This window comes from Sinohyriopsis cumingii, chromosome 1, assembly GCF_028554795.1.
Source record: "Sinohyriopsis cumingii isolate HCF-2022 chromosome 1, ASM2855479v2, whole genome shotgun sequence".
Taxonomy (NCBI): Eukaryota; Metazoa; Mollusca; class Bivalvia; order Unionida; family Unionidae; genus Sinohyriopsis; species Sinohyriopsis cumingii.
Genome location: NC_142961.1, coordinates 89914077 through 89931803, shown reverse-complemented (window position 1 = coordinate 89931803; position 17727 = coordinate 89914077). Strand labels below are relative to the sequence as shown.

The 17727-nt window shown below is 33.1% G+C and overlaps 1 protein-coding gene and 1 long non-coding RNA gene across 2 annotated transcripts in view; one reads left to right on the top strand and one right to left on the bottom strand.

The window, feature by feature from the left end:
- The window catches only part of LOC149807320 (uncharacterized), a 54596-nt gene extending 52510 nt beyond the window's left edge, over nucleotides 1-2086 (top strand). Inside the window, exon 3 of the long non-coding RNA XR_016422335.1 lies at nucleotides 1962-2086. This is a non-coding gene — a long non-coding RNA (uncharacterized LOC149807320). The remainder of the gene's footprint in view (nucleotides 1-1961) is intronic.
- Nucleotides 1-17727, bottom strand: part of LOC149807319 (uncharacterized) — a 115244-nt gene that overhangs the window by 16480 nt on the left and 81037 nt on the right. The window contains exons 15-18 of the mRNA XM_089965262.1: nucleotides 16622-16690; nucleotides 14487-14564; nucleotides 4275-4373; nucleotides 1978-2040 (exon numbers count right to left, since the gene is read on the bottom strand). Coding sequence (XP_089821388.1) covers nucleotides 1978-2040; nucleotides 4275-4373; nucleotides 14487-14564; nucleotides 16622-16690 — 309 coding nt within the window. The remainder of the gene's footprint in view (nucleotides 1-1977; nucleotides 2041-4274; nucleotides 4374-14486; nucleotides 14565-16621; nucleotides 16691-17727) is intronic.

Sequence of the window (17727 nt, the reverse complement as noted above, 5' to 3'; positions counted from 1 at the left end):
ACAAAACTAACCAGATAATAATTGCATAACTCACCTCTTAAGGCTGTGGTAGTCTCCATTAACTTTGTAAACATTAATTATCATTCAGACAAAAGTGATCTTCACAACAAAATGTTACACCCTTGCCTATTTCAAGTTTCTGTTTGCAGTTTTTTTCCTTTACATTTCAATTTTCTGTCTTTCCATATTTTAAAATGTTAATTTCCATTGGCAACATATAGCTGTTACTGTGTTGACATGTCTTTCAAGCCTACAAATCTAATTACCTAGTTACCTACATGCTGTGATGGAACAAGAATGATATAAAAACCCATTCTTTTCCATAGTGAAACAGAGGTATTAAAATTAGTTGATAAATACTCAAAATTAATGTTGTTTATGTCATTTTTGTAAGGTTAGCTTTGGGCTGATGTATTCTGTGGCAAAGCACCACTTGGAAAATTAAGTTGTGCTGAGGAAAGTAGGGTAAAGTTCCTTGTTCACGGACAAACAACATCAGCCAATTCTGGCTGATTCAATAATATTAAATGGAACTTGTTCCCTTCTGGTCATAAGTCCAACACCTTAACCCAGGGTTAGTAGCATATTTCATTCAAAATTTTCAAGGTTTTTTCAAGGTTCAAAATCATGTTTTTCAAGGTGCATTATTACATTAATTTTAAAGGATACATAAATGAAACTGTATGTAAACACAAGTTAATACTTACTATTACTCGATACAAGGAACATTTCTTGCAAATTTATTTTTGAAAAATAACAAAATAAAACATTAAGTCAATTGTATGATCATTGATATCTTTCCCATTAATATTAAACATCCTACATCTGGGCACTAGAATAATGTAGCCACTGAACAAAGTTCACTTTACTCTGTCTACACTACACTATTTACAAGCTCCAAGGTCAGTGATTTTGTCCTTTTCACTTTTCCTCAAATTATTTTAATGTCACGATAAAGGACATTTTCCTATGGATATTTGCTTTCAATGCATAGTCATCAGCAGCAGCTGTCACTGTCTCAATGCCTTTTTCAGTACCTTCCGTTCTTCTTCACTCATAACCATAAACAAAAAACGTAAAGATTTTTTTATATTAATACTTATTTAAAAACAGCGAATGGATATTTTAAACTATTTCCTATTAGATATATAAATATTTCTCTCATCTTTGCTGTATTCTATAGTGTTCATTGCAAATACTGTCTGTCCTATTTCCACTCAATCACAAAAGAGAACCAGATTGAACTAATTTCATAATTAAGACTATATACAGTTTCTATTTGAAAACTTGAATCTGTGTTCACAGACATACCTCTTTTGTCAAAAATGATTTCATGCTTAAGGCTTTTTGTTTTGCCTGTATTAAGCACCATTACAAGAGCTTGGTTTTTTTTCTCAGCTGCATGTGACCATAGAGCACTCTCTCCCATTGCATGCAAATCAATATCCTTCTTGCATAATTTGCATTTTGCAAAGCTCTCTGAGAAAGATCTAATATCTAAACTGTATATTTTTCTTCATCTAGCCACTGAAGTTGGAATCAGTATCCAGACACGTTGAATCGAATGATTCAAGTTTAAATCACTGCTACATCCAGGCTTCATACAATCAGAAGTTCAAAATGTATGACTGCGCAGTGGCCAGTTGTGGAAGCGTTTCCAATCAGGCACAAACTTAGCGAGAGATTTTTTTGCGTTGATTTTTTTCCCTGTTTCTTTTTATTTAATTATGTAAAGTGAAAACTATTTATTAAATCCCTTTGATTTCAAGAAAATCAAGGCTTTTCAAGATAGCCAGAAAATATTTTGAATTTTCAAGGTATTTTCAAGGCCTTGAAGGAACAATTCATTTTTCAAGGTTTTTAAGGTCCTCTATGGACTGAGTGTGTGATTTACAAGAGAAAATATGATACATTTTTAAAAGCACAAACAGTCTTCAAGTTGTTCCATTTGTATTTTCTAGAATGCACTTTCCTTACCTGAGGGGTAGCAGCATGCAGTTCTGAAAGCATTCGCTTTACACTTGGAGACTCTTCCATATCCTAGGTGCAATAAGAAAAAAGAGAAAAGGATATTTATTCTGTGTACAAATTTACCTGAATTTGTCCAAAACGTTTGCAGAGAAAACTGTAAACTGATGACTGAAAATGTAATGATTATTTTTTATACAGAGTTTGTTTTCATCAAGATCATAATTCCTCTGTCCACTGGTAAGTACAGTAACACAGTAATTAAAATACTTAACTATACAAAGACTAGATTTAATGTCAAGTTCAACAATGATAACAGTTTGAAAAATTGTTTTACCTGCACAAAAATTTAACCAGGTCATCAAAATATGCATGCAAACACGCTTACCATACTTCATTTGTTTCAACTGATGTAGCTTTGTTTCACTGTGATAACAGTATCTTTTAATTTTTAAAAACGTTTGAGCCTAACAAGTTTAAAATTGTGTATGAATTTGAAAAATTGCTGGTGTGGCCTGAAAATCTAATCAGCTCATCTATATGTGACTCCCAAATTTTACACTGGCAGGATCAAATTAAGATGCTGCTGTTGTTGCCAAGCAGTGGTAAAGTGAATAATACAGAAGTTATTGGAACACCATTAAAATATAAACTCTGAATAAAAGCTTTCTTATTAAATGCCTACCATTTAGGTACTTTTGATGTTTTCTGGAAAAGAAAACTGCCAAGTGTTGATTCAACAATTAAATAACTTGCCATTTCTATGACTTCAATGAAAATATAAAAATTTCTGATCAAAAAGCAAAATTCCACAAGATTTTATATTCTGGAACTTATATTTTTCCCTGGACTTATGGTGACTAGGGATGAGGAATAACAGTCAAAACCAACAGCAGTAACAAAAAAGTTATTTTTTGGGGGCCCTGATCACATTCAGAGGCCATATCCACTATTTAATCATTTACTATTTACTTATTAAAGCAAAACCTGTCTTGAAAGATCACCTCTCTTACCATAAAAGTATAGTCTCTAAAGACAGATAGTCTCTCAAAATAGGTAATAGCACTATATCATCAATAAAGTTGCACATTGTGAACCTGGTCTCTCAAGACAGGTCATCTCTAATGAGATTAACACTATATAATCAATCAATCTGCACTTTGAGAACATTGTCCATCAAGAGAGAGGTGGTCATAGCAGTGGCCAATGAAAGCAGATTACACTGTTCTAGCTTATTACATCACCCAGTCTGACCATTTACATTAAATTCATTTAAATTATAGCAGTAATCACACTAGTATTTATGAATGAAACTATTGTTAAATTATTTACATATTATTATTCAATACAAGCTAGTATTTCTAGACATAAGACTTTAAAAAATATTTTCTTTGTCATGGGTGTTTTTCTTAAAATTGCTGCCAAGTTGTGACCGGCCTACCCACCCACACCTAATCTTAGGTTTTCTTTAATTCATTTTAAATCAAACCATTTTATTTGGAATTATTAGCAATATGTTTTATTTATTTTCTTGTGTATTCTATTAATTTAATTGGCTGAAATGACATTCATTACTGGTATCCAATGCTAAGGCAATGCCTCCAATGTCAGCATTAGTTTCAAATGAATTGTTTTATATGTCCTCTAAATACACAGTGATTACAGTTGTAGTGGATTATCAATTGTTACTGTCTCCACTAACTTAAGTATTCAGCACAACAAAAGTCTAAATTCTTTCACTCTGTTTCACTTGCATTGAGCTCTGTCAACACATGCATGAGTCTTGATCAATGAGAAGCCTGCTTCACGGTTCAAGAAGATAAAATCATGGGTCTTGATGACTTAGTGGACTTGGCTAATAGTCAGGTCGTAAAGCACAAGCTTCCAAATGACAGACTTGTTTTCTGTGCATCTTTCATCATGCACTGCAAATTATACACTTGATTTATGTCAATCTTTTATCATGTACTGCAAATGATGGACTTGTTTTATGTGCATCTTTTATCATGTACTGCAAATTATAGACTTGTTTTATGTTGTAAAGCGCTTAGAGCTTCTAAAGATTAGGCGCTGTACAAAGTCCTCATTATTATTATTATTATTATGTGCATCTTTTATCATGTACTGCAAATGATGGACTTGTTTTATGTGCATCTTTTGTCATATACTGCAAATGATTCCTGCTATGGTAACAGTATTATCTTGTACAAACTTGATGCTCTGACAATTTGTACAATGATATAAATGTAGCATTCGCATTAAATGAATACTATTAAATATAAAAATGTTGTGGTGTAAATGGCTACCTTCATCATCTTGTAGAAATATAGGGTTCTCACTGGATCCTGAATTTCCTTTGCCAATGGGCTAGACTGATAGCTAGCAACTGCCTCCTGTTCTCTTTTCTGAAAAAGAAGAAAACACACTTATTAGTTTTCCAAAAGTCTCAAAGGCTATGCAGTACACAATTCATTGTTTGATTTGAAAAGAAACTAATTTTTACAAAACTGTAATGGCAGGAGGCATGAGAAGTAGATCAGGTAATTTATTTGAAGCAGGAACATTTGTTTGACGTTAATCAGGTGTGGGATAGCTTTAAGGTGCGATTTTTATTTTTATTTTGTTCTTGTCATTGTTGTACATGATTCTATTTCATGGGCTAAGGAAATACATGCATAGCGAAACATAAGTGCACAGACTGGATTACCTCACAAAGAGAAAATCTGACAAAATACAAAGAGCCCGACTCTACATAGTGTGCTTTTAGTAGAGTGCAAATAATGTATTGAGTTTAATGGTTGGTATCACCCAACTAATGCAATGAAATTTCCTGGTTCGTATGACCCAATTAATGCAGTGCCAGTTCCTGGTGTGCGTCACAGGAACAAAAATAGTACTTAGTTTTTTCATAGTGAGCCACAAATCTTGAATAATACCAATGCTTTCTACTATTTTATCGGGCACTGGCAACTGACAGGCATTAAACAAATAATCATGAATTTGTTCAAAGTATGATGCAAAAGGCTCGCTAGTACCATGTCTGCATGCAGCTTAGATGGCTGACCACTTCAAGAGACAGTAACTTCATTAAGGAAATGCAGAGTTCATATTTTTCTTTTTGTCATTTATGGGACTTGGAAAAAATCTGCAAACTCAGGTACAGAAGGAATTGTTGAGGATATTTTGTCTCAATTTATGGCATGTTACTTAGATGATGACACAGCATGAATTCAACATAGTTTGCATGAGACCTCTAAATGAAAAGGTAGTGTTATAACAAGTTGCCTCCCTTACACATCTATTTAATCTTACTTGGCTAACAAATTGTGATTAGTTATTAATTTCATTCACTATGCAAATCCTGTGGATTCAATCACACATGGAACTTATATGTCAGCTGAGCTACAATGGACAGTGTAGAGTACTTTTCAAATTGTACACAGTGTCATTTAATATTCAATGACTTGCCCACTAAAACATATCCACATGATTGTATTGTGATAGATGAAAAATATATTTCCATGCAACAAAATCCTGTGAGAATATTTATGTCCTTCACAAAATATAAAGTGTTCAATGACATTGATTTTAATGATTGATTGATTGAGAAAGAGAGATTATGCTTTAAAAAAAGAAATCCTATTACTGGTAGTGTCAAAGAAAGATGCTGATGCAATATGTAACATAACTGCATGAACTGGTTTATTCCATTATTAAAAGAGTACAAGAAATGCTGTGATTTGTCTTTCTTTCATTCCCCAATTGCTTTAAAACTTTTTGATAACATGTTCCCCCCAATGAAATATACATAGTCCTATTCAAAACACACGTCATCTGTTCCAGCCTCTATGTAGTACTTCCGCACTAGATATACATGTCCGTGCGACACAACTTTCTTGAGAACTAGAAAAATGTTTACCTTTACTACTTGTACCGAATCTGTCAAAAGCACACTCTGCTGCATTCATTATTCAAAATAGTCTTATGGTTTGGTAATTTGATGAGTTTAAAATTACCAAATGGATCAGCGACAGTGATGAAAAAAAGCATCTTATGATTGCTGGTTTGGAATCTGATGAGTTTAAAATTACTCAATGGATCAGCGACAGTGATGAAAAAAAGCATCTTATAATTGCTGGTTTGGAATCTGATGAGTTTAAAATTACCAAATGGATCAGCGACAGTGATGATGAAAAGCATAATCACTTAAATATTTTGGTAGGAAATAACTTGGCATGTAGAATTTTAAGCTTGAATCAACTTTTCTGATACATTGTATTATGTCAGTCCACATGACAAATACAGCAAAACTGCTCTTGAAAGTCGAGCAAATCTTGTTAAATATGTTTAGATACTAAAAACATGTTTAGTCAATAATAATTTTTAAGTAGTTGTCCTGATAAGAACACTCTGTCACCAAGAACCTGTATAAAATGCATATTTACACAGGGTTTAGCAATCTGGCCAACAGTGTGAAATAGCTAAAATTATGTCCAGAATTAAAAGTAATAATAATCAAACATTAAATCCTGAAAATATACATGTACAATGCATGGATAAAAAGGGTGAGGCCAATTACAAAGTGCTCATGTTTTTTTCTTCATATTTTACTAACATTAAATTTCTCTAGACATCCAACATATCATCATCTTGTGAATGGAAATTCTACTAATATGCAAACTTAGTTGTGAAAAGGAGTATCTGCTAGATCCAACTGTATTACAGTGTCAATTCTTTGCACATCATTTTAGTTTTCACTTCGTATAAGCGAAATTTATTCTTTGTCATGTTGGTTTGCCAAGGGGAGGTAACATACTCTTTCATGCACAAGCTGAACATATCTTATTTATCAATAATGCCTTATTTATACAATGCCTGAAATTGCCAAACCACAAGGTTGCCAAGTTATAAAATCTATCTCTAACTGAACTGATTGCTATTAATATGTGGCTTTAAACAGTATTCCCTGATATAACTTAATTATATATACCGAACTGGAGGTGGATCAGATTTTGGTTTTAAATGTTGTAAATCCCAGTTGTTTCCAGTTTATTGTGAACTTTTTGAATTAATTCTAGGGTCATTCCATATATTGTCAAACTTTTCATTGCTAGGATATTCGACTTTTAATCTATTAAATTTCTGAAGCTTTTAGTTTGTTTATGTTCTTTATGACCAAGCTGAACTAAATAATCAAACTTAAAATAATAAGAAAATTAGAAAAGCGCAATAAAAACAGGTCAATAACCAAATTAATTACAACATTTTTTAAATACAAAAACCATTGTTATGCAGCAATTTACTTGTTTACTTATTCTAAATAAAGAGTGATATCAAAATTTTATCTCCTAATTTTGTCATGATGTAAATTACAAAATGAAGAAAACTACAGCACATTTCAAAAATGCATACTCTCAAATGGTCATTGTCATTTTCCAAGGTAGCAAATAAAGCTACAAGTTACATCAATCAAAAAGTTCTCTCTCTTCCTCCAATGAATTGTTATAGAAAGCCTGTAGAAAACTGGAGCTTTAGTGAAATGTATCAAAGCTATGTGCTGCTTGCAAAAGATTTCTTACATGGCATAAAGTTGAAAATAACATTTCTCTATAGTTTGCTCTATATACTACTAGAAACCAGTTTTATGCAAAATATCAAAACTTAACCTCATTGCATTTCTCAGTCAATATTAAACAATTCCTTTTTTCAAACTGTTATCTTCTTAGTTTTAGTGTTTGATTTGTGACATCAAACAATATTTTCATTCAACAGTAAATGTTGCTTTTTTAAACATTAAAGTTGCTTGAAACTGTCCTCATGTACAGTGCAAGACATTTAATACATTGCTTAGTATGGTATGCAGAGAGAGAGAGTATGGAAAATAGCTCCAAAAAATACACCTGATCTGATTTTTAGAAGAAAAAAATAATTTTTTTTAGATGGGAACCAAAGCCATTACAACTCTTTTTATCAAATGGTTGCTCTCTAATTGGAAAAAATAAATCTTAATACACTGCAAGAAACCAGTTTTACATAATAAGAGAACTTAACAATGATGTGTTTCTGAGTCCAAAAATTATTTTGTTGTTGCAAACTATCCACATAATTTTAATGTGGTTTTTTTTTTTGTGACAACAATATTTTCATTCAACAACTAATGTACATTTTTAAACATCAAAGCACAACACTAAGCACAAGATGCTAGGACCATTGCTGACTCAAGGCAGGAATCTGCATTAAAAGGTGTAGTGAATTACTTCAAAGCAAGAATGTCATTCCTTGGCCAGTGCCTGGTAATAAATTCACAAAAAAGTGATGAAAAAGTAAGCTTTTGCAATGAAATTGCTTTGTTTTGAAATCACTTTGTTTATAACATAAGTAGCCATTGACAGAGTGCAACAGTCAACAGCACACACAATTCTGTGTATTAAAATATTTATCCATCTCTGATAACAATATTATTTTCTAAGTTTAAGTATAAAGCTGGAGAAAAACATTTTATAGCATAGGTCATATATACATGTTAATCATTTTGATATATGATGCACAATATTCTTGCTGAATAAACATTGGAAAAAATTATGACATAGATGTCATAATGTCCCATGTACTTTATGATACTTGTATGGCATAAATAGTACAGTATTCATTTGTAACCTGTCTTCCAGCTGTGTTTGTATTACTGCTTTTTATACTTTGATTAAGTGAGTCTTGTAAACAAATTGCACATTAGAGGGAATCTATCATAAATCAATAACCAGTACAACTAAGCACTTTTATGAAATATAATCTGTTGAGAAAGAACACTGAAGGTATGGCCTGATGCAAAGCAGAATGTAATTTCTGCGTGTGGATATGTTGCAGGTATACACACTGTTGATCAACAGGAATGTATGTTGTAACAAGGCAATTTGTCTGATGTATCCTGTGCATTCAGGCAAGGGTGGGAGATAATCAAGCACTTTAAAACAAGGTATTCTGTCTACATAATACATGTATGAAATTGAGACTTGCTGTGTTTGGGATTATAGTACAGTGATTTCTCCTGTCTATTTGTTTAGTGTATTGGTTTGTTGAGCACATGTACTAAGTCAGCAAGGGTGCCATAAAACCCCACTATGGCTGCAAAATTCATGACAGAGTTCCATTAGATTAAGTGGATGTCCACTAGGGTCGGAGGATATCCACCAGATGTAGTGGACATAAATTATTCATAGTGTAAACTTAATCCACTGCCCTGTGTATAAGTGTCTGTAATCCATGATGCATGTATTGTAATGTAAGTCTTATTAGTGCGCACATAAAATACACATGTATTCTGCACCAATCTGTGACTGACATCTTAGCCCACTGAAAATGCTGTACACAAATCTGTGACTGACATGTTGGCCCACCCAAAATGCTGTATACCAATCTGTGCCTGACATCTTAGCCCACTGAAAATGCTGTACACCAATCTGTGATTGACATCTTAGCTCACTGAAAATGCTGTACACCAATCTGTGACATCTTAGCCCACTGAAAATCTGTACACTAATCTGTACACTAATCTGTGACTGACATCTTAGCCCACTGAAAATGCTGTACACCAATCTGTGATTGACATCTCAGCCCACTGAAAATGCTATACACCAATCTGTGATTGACATCTTAGCCCACTGAAAATGCTATACACCAATCTGTGACTGACATCTTAGCCCAATGAAAATGCTGTACACCAATCTGTGACATCTTAGCTCACTGAAAATGCTATACACCAATCTGTGACTGACATCTTAGCCCGCTGAAAATGCTGTAAGTCAGTCTGTGACTGACATCTTAGCCCACTGAAAATGTTGTACACCAATATGTGACTGACATCTTAGCCCGTAACTGATAAAATATATCACTTTCATGTGGCAATTGTCAGGTACAGTAAAAACTGCTATGAGCGACCTCTGCTAAGAGGGACCCTCTGACATTTCCGACCACAATCGTAATGCATGGATTGACTTTATTATATAAACGCTCTGTTATGAGCGACCACCTGCTGAACGTGACCAGCCACCGTAATGTCTTGGCAAAATATGCATTTCAACACTGCCATGGACAACTGCATTGCAAAAACGAGAATAAACTCCATAGACTTTATTTAATCCCCGTAAAAACGACCGCTAATACAGTTCTAATTTTTTTTAAAATTTAAAAAATATGCTGGCTACCAATGTCTGAATTTTTTTAGCTATGCCTATAGTGTTTGATAGTTTAAACCAGATTAAAGTATATGTAGCGTGTTTCCTAGTCTGGTTCCTGCTTCGTATGCTCCCTGCGTTGTTCTCCGCTATTCGTATAGGGGTGAGCAATGCAGGGATAATAAAAAGCAGGGAACCAGACTAATTATTCCCGCACTTAGCCTGCTTCCCGGCCTTACTGTAGGACCTGGCATCCCTATCAACGTCTGTATTGCAAGAACAGACAGACACCACTGACCTATATGAAATCAATTGTTACAATGACCGCTTGATTAGTAATGATTGTTCTGATAAAAAACATACATAAAAGGAATATTTAAAAAAAGGATTGTTGCTACCGGTGATAGATGATACAGTCCGTAAACCAGGCTAATGTACTTGTCACGAATTGCCGTTATCATACCAAAGGTGATGTAGTGGTCACATATATTGTTTGTCTTTAGAGTTAATCCGTATTGCCAGGGGTGAATAAGGTCATTGTCTATTAAACCAGCAAGGAAGAATCATTTGCGGGATTTGATTGATAGTGTTCAAGACTTATGATGTTTGCTGTATTCCCCCCTCCCCCCCCCCCCCCACCGATGTTAAGTGATTACATCCCAATCACAAAGCTGTCGTCTATTCAAGTTGGTGTGACCAGGTTACACACTTTGCTTATAGAGTTAATCCCTGTATATTATCTTTGAATAAAGCCATTGACTTTTGTCTGTGAGTAAATGGTTCTGTTTCTGGATGAGATAATTGTTTCTTTTTATTTCATTAACTGTTAGACATGCAATGCACATGTATAAATTTTTCATATTTTCCCACTGCCCAGTCAAAATCGTCTTTACGTTTGATAATACGATTGAGCACTAATAGTTTTAACACCTTAATAACAATGGACGAACTTCCAACTAAATGAGACAATTTTTAAGGCTGGAGCAAATAATTATTGTGACTGAAAGAAGTGAAAAAAGCAGACCACTCGCAAAAAAGTGGTTTGAACGTTGGTAAAACAAATCTAGGGTGTTATAAAGAAACCAAATAATTCAGAAACGATTTCATGTTAAAATATCTGATCTTCAAATGTAAATGTGATTTCATGTTTAATGATAAAAGTATATCTTTATTTCTATATGATTTTGTTTTTAGATGAATGCATACAATATTTTAGCAATAACTATTAATAAAAAATAGAATATATGTAGTGATTGTGGTGATTTTTCTTGAAATTATTCTGAAACTGGACCTTGAAAACTGGTCCTTTGTACAAATGTGCTATGAGAGACCACCTGCCTTGAGAGACCGCCTTTTGTTGGCAGAAGGGGTGGTCCCTCATAACAGGTTTTACTGTACTATTTCACCAAAAGAATTGCAATTGCTTCCATGAATTTAAAAATTTCAGATGTGGCCAAGATTTGAGAAATAATTCTATAGAAATAGTTTTATATATATATATAGTCACAGTTTTTACAAGAAATACTACTTGCAAACAAACTATCAATAATTGTAAAAAGAAATTCTGGTCATTAATTATAGTACTGGACATAGTTTATGCCAGCCTGCAATTGACCCATTGCCAAAGCTCAGATAACAATGCCCTACTCATTAGCATAGCACATTTTATAAAATCAAGGTATTTTATGTTCATACTTCCCTCGTGAATTAATGTTAACATTTGAGTGCATACTGAAAATTTCATGAAAAATGACTGTTCAAGTTGTGGTAATTTGAATTTGTATGATATATAATGGCTGATGGATACATTATTATTCATTGTAATCCCTAAGTAGCTCTATTTTCATATTTCTTACTGAACTGCATCCAGAAATTCAGGCATTTTTCAAGGACAGAAGATTAACTTTCAAGCACTATAATTTCCCATGTGTGAACTTGGACAGAATGTTGATTATCATATTTACAGTCCACAAAATAAATGAAATATTTTGTTTTTAACCATAAACTCAGAAACATTTTTATTACTCCTTCTTGCCTTTGTCATGTTTTAAGCAACATATATTCTAAAATCATTCCTATTGATGATATTTCTTTTCTGCATGCCTTTCATATCTACTGTCAGAGTTCAACACTTTCTTCTACTCAATGATCTATCTGAGGTTACTTTAGCTTATACAATTCCAATTTTACAGTCTTGACACAAACATGAGAGGTACGGTCATCTGCATTTACATTTTCAGCAAAGATGCCAGATCCAAGTGATTCTTGTACCTGGAGCTTGTCCTACAGTATTTCTTCAATTTTAACTCATTCAAAAGTAATGCTGTATCCTACAAGCAATTTTTTTACCTGTTCTGAGTGATTTAGGTGCAACAGAACAAGAAATATCCCATATTAAGACTTCCATTTTCGATTACCATGAGTGGTACAGAAATCAATAGTAATGTTCCTACCATCAATAAGATGGCTGCAGCTACTACTGATCTAAAGGATTCTTATAAAACACAACAAATAGTACTTTGTTTATAGCTTGGCCTTACCAATGTAGCATGTACTGTGCTTAATGTGATTTATGTTTGAAATCATGATTTCTATAGCACCTGACACACTTATTAACCTTGATTCATTTACATTACATGATGCCTAAAAACCCAAAAATCAGTATTTAAGTAATCCAACTAGAAGTGTTAATAAATACATAAGTGACCCAGCACTTAATTAAAATTTCAGGAAAATTTTTCTAATATTTTTCTAAATGGATTTTATTTTCTTTCTAGATATTTTTTCACTAGATTACTACTGTTTTTCAATAAAATATACAATAGTTTGTGTTTAAATTCAAGTACTTTTCAAATACTACTGAGTGCATTCAATCACTTTTCTAGTACTTTTTTAGCTGACCCCAAATTTAAGCACTTTGTAAGGTAACCATCAAACATCAAGCACTTTATAGAATTGTGCTAACCCTGATTTGGCTAATTTTTTATATTGTTCTCCTTAAATCTATCCATCTAGTACTCTATAAACTAGTTTTTTTTAAATCCAGGATGCATATTTTGTAAGTGAACAACCATTTATATTCCAAATATGCAATTCTTAATAGTATATGTTAAGAATTACTTCCCTTACTTTCTTTAGCTATAGATGACAGGAAAGTAAAAAGAAAATTTGAAAAGCCAAATATCTTTATGCCCCGTTATCTTTGTTGGTACTAACACAAAAAACTCGATACGCAGAAACATTTTCTTGTAGAGCTTACCTCTGATCTTTAGAATCTATCGGTTTCTTTATTACTCTAAGTGTAACCAATCCACAAAATTTGATCTAGGAGCTTAATCTAGAACAAAAATTATGCAAAATGCATTTCTCCTTGAGTCATAATGACCTTAAACTTTGACTTTTTTCTGCTAAATCAACAGGCATCTTCTATACCTTAAAGCTAAGATGCAAAGAGCTTCTTTCAGTTGCACTGACCTTGACAATTGAAATTTGGACCCAAAAATGAATAGGCCTCTTTCCTACCCAAGTGCAAGTCAACTACAAAGTCTGGTCAAGTTAGGTGATGTAGAACAGTAACCTTGACAAGTGACTTTTTGATCACAATACTGACAGGCTTTTTCCCTACCCTAAGTACTAGTCCTCCACAAAGTCTGGTCAAGTTAGGTGATGTAGAACAGTAACCTTGACAAGTGACTTTTTGATCATAATACTGACAGGCTTCTTCCCTACCCTAAGTACTAGTCCTCCACAAAGTTTGGCAACTGAAGCTCATTGAGAACTCAAGTTATTATTCTGAAACCATTTGTATTCTTTCAGTCCCAGTAACCTTTAACTTTGACCTTTTGACACAAAAACTGATTGGACTAAGCGCAACCACCCACAAGGTTTGGAAACTATAGAGACATATTCAGTTATTCTTTTACTACTATTAGTGACCTTGACCATCTACCTTTTGACACTTAACTAAACAGGGTTCTTTATTGCACAAGTACAAGCTATCCACAAAGTTTGGGAACAGTAGATGGTGGACAACCTGAGTTATTGTGTGGAAATAAAAATGGTATGAGAGATTAAGATTTGATGGACATATAATATGCTCTGCCTTATGGTGGGTGTATAAGAAAATTGATTACATCACATGCAAATGGAGATTGAACCATTACTAATTATTGCTCATAAGAAAACTCATTTGATATATTAATGAGGCATATTTACTAAGTTTGATAAAAATCTTATCAGTGACAGAGGAGAGAGGATAGTGACAGACACAAGCAGACATACATACTATTACAAAGATATAATGTACAAACAATGTCAAAGGAAGGGAGGGAGGTGAGATGAATTTACCTTCCATTCATTCAAAAACTGTTGGCCCAGATTTGAGGAGGTAGCTCCCTTTCTGGTAGCATAATATTCCCTGGCAACCTGTTAAAAAAACCACACAAAAAACATAACTCCTAATTTTATTCTGCATTCTTGTTTAATTTTAAATTACACATCAGGCATGCAGGTACCATACAATATGTGTACCTATAAAACCAACATACAAATTTATTCACTGTTCATTAACACAAAACTTAGGATTTAGGTGTAGATAAATTATATTTTAGAAAACAAATCCTCCAATGGGTTTTGAAAGCAATGTTATTTCTGTTTTTAAGGCATCATATCTATTGTTCAAAACTGGGAAAACAGAAACAATAATTTACATTTTACAGGTCAAAATTACAAGCAGGGCTGTTCCATTTTAATATACATGATAACTAGGGAAGGGAAATTTTGTAAAATAAATGCCAGGGTAAATAAGATTATTCAACTAGTTCACAGGATTCATACAGGTAAAATATGACAAAATTCAGGACTTTTCAACACTTTATTTTGATTATCAATGAATCTTATATCTAAATTCATCATAGATATGTACATTTGGAATAACCTTCAGACTGATTTGTGGCTCATGTAACTGCATATTCCTATCCCAATAACATTAAACACAGGTACACTAAACAAAAAGCAAACTAGCAAAATGTTTATTTACAAGTTTTTCCTCTATACTTAATTTCACTTCAGTTCCAAGTGGTAACATCAATCCCAGAATTAATGTAACTGAATGTGACTAGCTTAGATATAATGTTAGTGTCCCTAGCATGTCTTTCCCCCCAAAATACTCCAAACTCACTGCTGGAATTGATGCTTACATTTTTGGGTGTTTCACCTTTATAGTGTGCTTGAAAGGAACTCTCAACCATAGTCCCAATATTTATAATTGTGTTGCACAAAGCTTTATGTCTAACTTTGGACTCCTTAACCAACTTAAGCTGTCATCCATTCATGATTAAAAACACTTCCCTGATGGCATTTTCATGTAGGAATCTGTCACCTTTCCATTCCATCATGTTTTTCTTCAAAACATGGTCAGGGGATGCAAGGTAAAAAAGAGAAAGCTGTCATACTGCCATTCCCATCATGCTGCTACACAGAAATACTGAGTAATCTCTCTTTCTTTAGTTATTGACCAAGTCAAAGAAGCAAAGAACATATAGTTGATTGGATATTTTTGGCAATTTCTCTACTAAGGTTTCTTTTTTTCATTGTTTTGTCTTTTTTTCTTAAATTTCAAGCATTTTTAATGATTTTTCCTTATCTTCAAAGCTTTTTAACTATTATTCCTCACTGATATTAAAGTTGAAAATTCAAGCACATTTCAATCTGTGCAAACCCTGAGTTCATATGAAAATGATAAAAAATGAAAGAAATGTAATCTATGTTTGACAACTCCATAATAAAATTGCCTTCCTGGTCAGAAAGTATGTTACTGGAACAGACCTCATTAAATATACCACTTCTAGTGGTAAAAAAAATCAAACTGATTTCACATTATTTCTTACAGATGCTTATGAAATTTGTGTGTGTGTGTGTGTGTGTGTGTGTGTGTGTGCATGCATGTGTGTGTCAAAGTAATTAAAAAAGAACCTTGACCTAAAAATATATCAACCTGATGAAAACAAAAACATCATGAGCCCATATTTAAATTACAGCTATTCTTGAAAGCTGCAAATGTTTACTGTAACTTCTGGAAAAGCTACTGAATGTGTGCTAGAATGAACTGTCTTTGCTGCACAATGAGACATCATAAATATGAAAAGAATTAACCATTGAGGGTTTACCAATTTATTGGCAAATGAACAATTTAACCTTAAAACACAACTTGTATTTTTTTAACCATGAATTAAATGGTCAAATGGTGAGCATGCCACATAAAGAATTTGTATTTGCTATTATAATTTGACATTTTGAACAGAATCTATAAAAGGCTCAAGAAATATTTGCAAATAAAACTATGAATCACAATTTTTCAAAGTTCTTGATCCCTACCCCCAGTGCAAATGGAAAATAACCATTTTGCCTTGCTTTTTTAATATCATATGCCTGACATAAAATGTATAGGTCATTGTTGCCTGCTGAAAATAGAGTAATCATACCATTATATCTTCTTTCCAAAAGGCATTTGTGGTTTCAGTATCAGCGGTATGAGGCGCAACCTCTTTTATCTGAAATATTGTGATAAAAATCATTGTTATACAACATATGGTTTCCATGATGTAACACACAGTTTGTTGTTTTGTACACTGATGCTAAAACTAACCAGAAAAAAGAACCCTATTACCATAGATTATTTGAGGAAAGTATTAGTAAAAATATAAGTCTGTACAACATCTTGCTATAATCAGTGCTACTTTGTAAGGTGCCACTCTACCGATTTATATTTTGCATAGGGTTAGATTTTTGAAGAAAGAGTTTCCCCCTTTTTCCTCACTGGTTATACTGGCTATTTAAAAAAGACCTTATATAACTTGTGTATTGTTAACATAACTTTTAATTCCCTTTATGTTGGTGTTTAAGTGATGGTTGTAATTGGGTTATAGAGTATACAGTTTGGCCTTACTTCAGATGTGCACCTATAAAAAAATGCCAACTCCACTTACTCATTTTTACTTCCTGGACTTCTGATGTAAATTGTTAAAAATAGCCAAAAACTTTGTTTTACATTTAATATATTTGATAATTCATTCTTTGCACTTTCAGAAACAAGTACTGTCTAATCTGGTAGAATTTCATTTCCCTATTTCAATAATTCCTAAAGATAGTGTAGTTTAGACTGATTAAGGCTGGTGTTTTGAGCACATTTGGTTAGCTGTGTGCTTAGATCATGTACAATTTTCACAAGTATAATATCCAAAGAAAATTCAGCCACAATAAATGAAAGTAACAAAGAGGAAAGCCAACATTCTCTACACTGTGTGTGATGCAAACGCAAACAACTTCGCCTTACACCTGTCATTCTCTCAGAAGTTCATAATATCCACAGAGAGCCCCCAAAAGTACCTACCTATAATCTATGTCATGGTATACATATTTAACAATGTTTTTAACTTTTCAATCATATACACAAACAATATAGAGAAAGCTAACCTGAAGCTTTCATCCTCATACCAAGGATTAAATCTGCAGACTGATTTAATCTCTACTGATTGTTAATATCGCTCAATGGAATATTGAGTGATGTTAACAGATTGTTGCAGATATG